The 8,058-nt window shown below is 51.4% G+C and overlaps 1 protein-coding gene across 2 annotated transcripts; it reads left to right on the plus strand.

Annotated features, from left to right (window-relative positions):
• Positions 1-498: 498 nt before the first annotated feature.
• LOC103638805 (uncharacterized) lies at positions 499-6,363 on the plus strand. 2 transcript variants are annotated; one of them, XM_008661618.3, is made up of 12 exons: positions 499-1,781; positions 3,008-3,210; positions 3,315-3,512; positions 3,605-3,676; positions 3,768-3,863; positions 4,034-4,113; positions 4,207-4,282; positions 4,377-4,587; positions 4,681-4,874; positions 4,960-5,068; positions 5,153-5,242; positions 5,428-6,363. In XM_008661618.3, the coding sequence occupies exons 1-12, from the start codon at positions 1,205-1,207 to the stop codon at positions 6,135-6,137; spliced, it is 2,616 nt and encodes an 871-aa protein (XP_008659840.1). In that variant the 5' UTR covers positions 499-1,204; the 3' UTR covers positions 6,138-6,363. The 2 variants fall into 2 exon arrangements, with proteins under 2 accessions (XP_008659840.1, XP_020399824.1); XM_020544235.3 differs by having other exon boundaries at positions 4,960-5,242.
• The last annotated feature ends 1,695 nt before the right edge of the window (positions 6,364-8,058 follow it).

Below are 8,058 nucleotides of genomic sequence, written 5' to 3' on the forward strand. Positions count from 1 at the left end.
AAAAAAATTTAACATCACAACACAGGTTCATATACCTATGTTATTGTGGCACTAGTTTTTTTTTTCCGTTGCAACACGCGTGGACCATAAATATGCACGGGCCAAGTAGCTAACATGGTTGGTTGCCCTTCAAATGTCCGATTCTATCACTGGTCCTTCCGCCTACAATAGTCGGTGTGGCTGGCATAATCCTTTTGGCCCCCACATTACAAAGGACGGTGGTCGATCACCAGTGTCTAGGGGTTGCAATGATTTGGATTCAAATATTTCTTTACAATAAGTCAGGACTCTTAAATTTTGTGTAAAGTTTACAGCGCATTGCGAACCACCACCGATCGACGACTGGATGACTAGAAGCGAGATTTTTAACAGCAACGGAGGGCAGCAAACGAGGTGACGGCAAGATAAAGCGAGATTTCAGTGGTGCTCGGTGCTCCTAGCTCCTCCCCACCGAGTCTAAGAATCTCCAGCAACCGTCCCTCTCGTGACGCCCGCGATCCCCAGCGGCGGCGTCGACAATGTATGCTTGCTCAGGCGATCAGAGAGGATAAACACGGAAGCGCCGCCGTCCTCCGCTATTTCCAGGCCAGCTAGCCTGGGGGCGCGGCGCTCTCCATTCTCCAGCCGTCGTCACGGGACGCAACGTGACAAAGGAAACTGGCCGGCGTTGCGACAAAGCCCAGCTCCTGTCGTGTGGCGACATGTGATCGAATCGAGTGCGCGAGAGCCTGGGACTGAGAGGGCCGGGCAGGGTTCTTCTGCGCGCGCGGCGTTAGGCCACTTCTCGTCGCAGAAACTATGTATTGTAGTTGTAGGTATAGTTTATATAAATTAATATAATAGAAATAGAAACCATGTGTGTGTGTGGTTTTCAGCACCGTGGCTCTTAGCTTCTCGTGTCCTGGCCGTAAGCATTCCGTGCGATGCCTCCGCTGTCCGGCCGTCGTGGTCTCGTCACGCACGCACACGTACACACACCTCGCTTGATATGATGCCCGTGTGCTCTCAGGTCTCAAACAACGCTGTCCGTCTCTCCGGCGCGGAGGGGATAAAAGTCTCGGCGTGAACTCCTGGCCAGTCTTTTGCTGCTGCCATATCCGCGCGCACTGCCGGCCGGCCAGCCAGCCAGCCAGCGCGCGCGTGTCGCGGCGGAGCTAGAGGGCTAGGTAGCAGAGTGGTGGCCAGTGCCGCGGGTTGCGTTGGGATGGCGGCGCTTGTGGCGCTGACGCTGGCGCTGGCGCTGACGGCGGCAGTGACAGCGACGGCGAAGGAGTGCACCAACATCCCGACGGAGCTGTCGTCGCACACGGTGCGGGCGCGGCTGCAGGCGGCGCCGGGCGGAGCGGCGGAGTGGCGGTGGCGCGAGCTGTTCCACGAGCACCTCAACCCCACCGACGAGGCCGCGTGGATGGACCTCATGCCGCCGCCTGGCGCCGCGGCTGCGGCGCAACACCAGCAGCACCACCGCCAGGAGGAGCTCGACTGGGTGATGCTCTACCGGTCGCTCAAGGGCCAGCAGCAGCAGCAGCCGGTGGGGGGCGGCACCGCCGCAGCCGGGAGTACGCCGTTCCTGGAGGAGGTGTCCCTGCACGACGTGCGCCTGGACCCCGACGGCGACGTGGCGTACGGGCGCGCGCAGCAGACGAACCTCGAGTACCTGCTGCTGCTGGACGTGGACCGCCTCGTCTGGAGCTTCCGCTCCCAGGCGGGGCTGCCGGCGCCCGGAACCCCCTACGGCGGCTGGGAGAAGCCTGACAGCGAGCTCAGGGGCCACTTCGTCGGTACGTGCTCTGTATCCCTCTCCTGTCCGCCGAACCATGCACATGCAGAGATGCTCCGGCGTCACGCTCGCTCTCTCGTCCGGACCCGGACACGGCCATTACTTCATTACTTGGTGGTGCTCCGGACGCCAGCCGAGCAGATTGATCATCCATGGGCATGGATTTTCCCCCAAAGTGGATGCTGTCGGCCTTGTCCAAATAGCACGGCAGTGCGACATGGGAGTGGAAAGGCTGGTGATTATTGTAGTTGTAGGGTATTTCACTGTCTCATCTCGTGCCTCGGTGTTGGCAAGTGAGCAAGACGCCCTCATGAAAATATTGACAAGGCCGACATTGGAGTAGAAGAGAGGACGCCTTACAAATGCTTAACCACTAGTTTCGTTACGCGGCAAAAGTGTCTTTCCTCTTCGTCTTTTTTTCCCTCAACAATTATCTTAGGTCAGTTTTCCTAGCCCTTCGCCACGTGGGGCGGTCGTGTACTAATGCATGGAACAACGAAAAGAAAATTTTTTCTCGGTATTTTTTTTATGATTACTATATTTGGAAAATTACAGAATGGCATTAGGGAAATAAAATTCTGTTGACTACACTCTTATTAATCTATGGTGGCGAGCAGATACACTATGGTAGTGATACTCTTGTGTTATGCAAAAGAAAGTGTATAATTACACTCTTGTTTTCCACCGAGGTGGATTTTTCATTGGTATTGCTGTCTAGGCCATTTTTTTTGAATGAACAATTCCATGGCATTGTTTATAAGACTGTCACATCATGTATGATAAAATAAAAAAAATAGACGAAACTTCCATTCTTAATGCATAATTTTTTTTCTGCCGTTTTATTGATATTTAATTTTATTGCTCATGTAAAATTAGTAATCGTGCTAAGAGAATTTTATTTAGATGTTGTGTTCAAACATAGGAATTGGGCCCTGTGAACCGTGATGGGCCGCCGCATATTAGAACCCGGTCATGTAAAATAAAGTTTATGGCTAATTTGGGAACTCTAAATTTTTTTTTTTGAAGGGATTCATATTTTCTCACGGAAAAATATATTAATTTTACTTGGAAAAATCAAAATCACTTGAGAAAATAAGCTCAAACTAGCACCGCAGATATAAGGGAAGGGAGTGAGGAACGAATGCAGTTTCTAGCTGGCCTGAAATAATATGAAAACTGGCACGTTCCAAACGGGGCCTGACACAGTGACCCCGGCCGTGCACGCAGGTCACTACCTGAGCGCGACGGCCAAGATGTGGGCGAGCACGCACAACGGCACGCTCGCCGGCAGGATGTCGGCGGTGGTGGACGCGCTCGACGAGTGCCAGCGCGCCGGCGGCACGGGCTACCTCTCCGCCTTCCCCGCCGAGTTCTTCGACCGCTTCGAGGCCATCAAGCCCGTCTGGGCGCCCTACTACACCATCCACAAGGCACGTCGTGGTCGTCGACGATCACCACCCGGTTTAATTTACCTTCGCGCACGTCGCCCGTCGCGCGCTGCGCAATGACTCTGCTGCGCCTGCGCTTCCTGCAGATCATGCAGGGCCTCCTCGACCAGCACGTGGTGGCCGGCAACGGCAAGGCGCTGCGGATGTTGGTCGCCATGGCCGACTACTTCGCCGGCCGGGTCAGGAACGTCATCCAGAGGTACAGCATCGAGCGCCACTGGACGTCGCTCAACGAGGAGACCGGAGGGATGAACGACGTGCTCTACCAGCTCTACACCATCACGGTACATACAGCCTTTCTTTCTCTCTTTGGCGTCCATCTCACTCGTTTCACTAGTGCACGCTAATGCGGTTCTCTTGAATATTTTTTGCGCAGCACGACCAGAGGCATCTGGTGCTGGCCCATCTATTCGACAAGCCATGCTTCCTGGGTTTGCTTGCGGTGCAGGTCTGAAACTCTGAACCCTGACGGTCTCCATTATAATTTTGGCATGAAAACATGTTTCTGAATTCCCCCCCCATCGTTTTTTTCCTTTCAGGCTGACAGCCTTTCGAATTTCCATGCCAACACCCATATTCCGGTTGTAATTGGCGGGCAGATGAGATATGAAGTTACAGGTGATCCTCTTTATAAGGTAATTCAGATTTTGTTAGGGTAAAATTAATTTCACCAGGCATGATAGTTCCAGTTCTAAAAAGATCGTTATTTTTTTTCCTCCTTCCACCCAGTAGTCGCGTGCCCTCTTTGTCTTTGATCTCACGCAACTTGTATGTCAAGCTGACCATGGCTTAACTCTTGAGCCAGGAAATTGCGACGTTCTTCATGGACACAGTGAACTCCTCTCACGCATACGCGACTGGTGGTACATCTGTCAGTGAATTCTGGTAGTGCACCATAGATGGCTGATGTTGAGGTTTTCCATCCTCTTCTTTTTCTAGACATGCCATGCCTGAAAACTCTGGAATGGATTGTGTCAGGTCCAATCCAAAGCGATTAGCTGAAGCTCTGACCACTGAGACTGAGGAGTCCTGCACAACTTACAATATGCTCAAGGTAGGTGTTCATATTCACCGAACCTGTACTGTTTTTTTTTTCATGGCTAGAGAGTAGAGACAAGCAGTTACAATCTGCGCAACGAAGCTCGCAGGTTTCGCGCCATCTGTTCAGATGGACGAAGGAGATCGCGTACGCGGACTACTACGAGCGAGCGCTGATCAACGGCGTGCTGAGCATCCAGAGGGGCAGGGACCCCGGAGTGATGATCTACATGCTGCCCCAGGGCCCCGGGAGATCCAAGGCGAAGAGCTACCATGGCTGGGGAACTCAGTACGAATCGTTCTGGTGCTGCTATGGCACTGGTAAGTAAAAGAACAACAACAAAAAAAATCCCAACTTTTTCGGACCAGGGCATGGGGATGCCGAGTTCTGAACCGTGTGATCCGTGTGCGCAGGGATAGAATCGTTCTCCAAGCTGGGAGATTCCATTTACTTCGAGGAGAGAGGTGAGAGGCCGGCACTGTATGTTGTTCAGTTCATACCGAGCACGTTCAGCTGGAGAACTGCAGGCCTTACTGTCGCACAGCAGCTGATGCCCCTCAGCTCGTCGGATCAGTACCTTCAGGTCTCGTTCTCCGTATCTGCCAAGGTAAAATCTGCATGGCACAAACACTACTTGGAAGCTTTTTCATAGAATCAGCATTTAGTCAGTCAGTTTTGTTTACTGTGTGTAGACGACAAACGGTCAGTTTGCGACGTTGAACGTGAGAATACCATCGTGGACATCTTTGAATGGCGCAAAGGCAACACTGAATGGCAAGCATCTGGAATTAGCATCTCCAGGTATGCCCATCAGCACAGCAGAAACAGAAAGAAACGAATATAATGGGAACAATTTGTTCTCACACAGACTTTGGTTAATGCCAGGGACATTTCTCACTATCAGCAAGCAGTGGGGCAGCGGTGATCAGTTGTCACTCCAGTTACCTATCCACCTAAGGACTGAAGCAATAAAAGGTCTGGAATTTACAAGTATTTTTTCCCCAGATAAATATTTTGGTGTAGATTGAATTTTGAATCGATGCACTCATTCTAGGATAGTTACTTAAATTTTTCACTCTTAACCATTGAAATCCCTGATAATTGTATGGCAATTGACAACATTGAGTGGGACTGAGCAGTGTAACTGAAACCACCTTCAGATGACCGGCCGGAGTACGCGTCTATACAAGCAGTCCTGTTCGGGCCGTTCCTCCTCGCCGGCCTCACCACCGGAGACTGGGACGCCAAGACCGGCGCCGCCGACGCCGCAGCCTCCGACTGGATCACCCCCGTCCCTGTGGAGTCCAACTCCCAGCTGGTGACGCTGGCGCAGGAGTCCGGCGGCGAGGCCTTCGTCCTCTCCGCCCTGAACGGGTCCTTGACGATGCTGCAGCGGCCCAAAGACGGCGGCGGCACCGAGGCCGCCGTGCACGCGACGTTCAGGCTCGTCCCGCAGGGAGGCGCCGGCGCGGGCGCCGCCGCGATGCTCGAGCCGCTGGACATGCCGGGGATGGTGGTCACGGACAGGCTCACGGTGGCCGCGGAGAAGAGCTCGGGCGCCGCGTTCAACGTCGTGCCGGGGCTCGCCGGTGCGCCCGGCTCGGTGTCGCTCGAGCTCGCGTCCAGGCCGGGGTGCTTCTTGGTCGGCGGCGGCGAGAAGGTGCAGGTGGGCTGTGCCGGTGGTGCCCAGCAGAAGCGCGGCGACGGCGCCTGGTTCCGGCGGTCGGCCAGCTTCGCGCGGGGCGAGCCGCTGCGGCGGTACCACCCCATGAGCTTCGCTGCCAGGGGCGTGAGGAGGAGCTTCCTCCTGGAGCCATTGTTCACCTTGAGGGACGAGTTCTACACCGTCTACTTCAACCTTGTAGCGTGACAGACGGGAGATGACGACGAGACCTGCAGGTCGAGGACTCGAGGTTGATGTTGCTTCGGCCTCTGGTAACCAAGGGGGGAAAATGTTGAGTTGGAGGTGGAGTGTCGGACAGTTATGTTTAGAGAAAAGAGAATGATTTTCCCATATTCACCGAATGATCCGCGGCCGCCTATTTCTGCTTCAACCATTCATCATCGTCGCCATAATTCTAACCACTTCTTGGGTCCCTCCTCCAGCTTGCTGCGTCCAAGCACAGTTTATTTGCCAGTTTCTAAATCTATACTATATTTAAAGCACCAGTTTCAACGGTCGTCATGCGTCATTTTTTTACAAATAACTCATCACAGTTATTTCAAATTAATCTGTTGCACGTCTATAGATATCAAACGATGCCCGACACGGGCTAGATGCACGCGGGCCATAACTATGGCACAGACACGTCATGCCGGCCTGCTAACTGTGTCGGGTCAGCCCGTTAGCCCGTTGATCCATTTAATTAAATCAACGTAACGACGCCCGATACGGGCTAGATACACGCGGGCCACAACTATGGCACAGGCACGTCATGCCGGCCTACTAACTGTGTCGGGCCAGCCCGTTAGCCCGTCGATCCATTTAATTAAATCAGCGTAACGACGCCCGATACGGGCTAGATGCACGCGGGCCACAACTATGGCACAGACACGTCATGCCGGTGGGCCAGCCCGTTAGCCCGTCGATCCATTTAATTAAATCGGCGTAACGACGCCCGACACGGGCTAGATACACGCAGGCCACAACTATGGCACAGGCACGTCATGACGGCCTGCTAACTGTGTCGGGCCAGCCCGTTAGCCCGTCGATCCATTTAATTAAATCAGCGTAAAATGTTAAAATGAAAGAAGGGCGGGAGACACTGGGTGAAACTGTCTAACCAGTAGAACATCACGCTAAAACGTTTTTAATATTGAATATAAATTGTATATAGGTATATACGTTTTTTGTAAAATAAAAAATAATCGTGTCGGGCTCGGCCAGCACTACGGGCCGAGGCTACAGCCCAAGCACGACACGACGTTCTTGGCTCTTGCAAGCATTAGGTCGTTTCTGAGACCACATTGGCGCAATGGACTACATGGTGTTTGAGGTTGCTGAATTGGATGAAGCAGCAATGATTTGTCACACTAACAACAAAATGAAAGGTTATTTGTTGGTTTTAAACGTTAGTAACTACTACGAATTAGCATAATTTATATGGAGCGCATCAAGTTTTTATTGATGCCTGACTTTAGCAATCACTCCATATTTTGATCTATCTTTTTTATAAGTTTGACTTCATGGGACTTATTTTAGAAACTTGATCTCACAAACTTTCTCTTATTTGGTCTCTTTGGTCTCTGTATGATGGAATTATATCATTTTATAATCTATGTTCATTCAGTCAATCGTTGTGGACTCTCTTCTAATCGCTCACTTCATTGGTCGTGTTGTACCAAGACATATTTGCATGGAGTAAACAATAACATCAGTTAGCCAAATCAAAAAATATATTATACAGAGAGCGGAGACAATCAAATAAAAAATCTTGAAATTTTTTTGATGTATAGTTTACGTGGGTATTGTTGTAAGCCGTCGCAATGCACGGGCAACCGACTAGTTAACCATAACGTAGCAGTCTAGCAGAACTAAACATGTTTAGAAAGTACTAGTTACTAGGTCTCAAATTTAGGATAGAACTAATCGTAGTCAGGATCTTTAGCTTAAAAATTAGCCCTTACATTAAAACAGGTTAATTTACTCCTTTTTAACATGAAGCCAAGGGTGGTGAACGTTGATGAGAATATAGATCTTAAATTGTAAGCGCTTTTATAGATACTAGAACAGGCGACGCACATTCGGGCGCCCTATCCAGTGCGAGGTAAAAGGAGTGAACAATTGTTCA

The sequence above is a fragment of the Zea mays genome, chromosome 9 (genome assembly GCF_902167145.1).
Source record: "Zea mays cultivar B73 chromosome 9, Zm-B73-REFERENCE-NAM-5.0, whole genome shotgun sequence".
In the NCBI taxonomy this organism is placed as follows: domain Eukaryota; kingdom Viridiplantae; phylum Streptophyta; class Magnoliopsida; order Poales; family Poaceae; genus Zea; species Zea mays.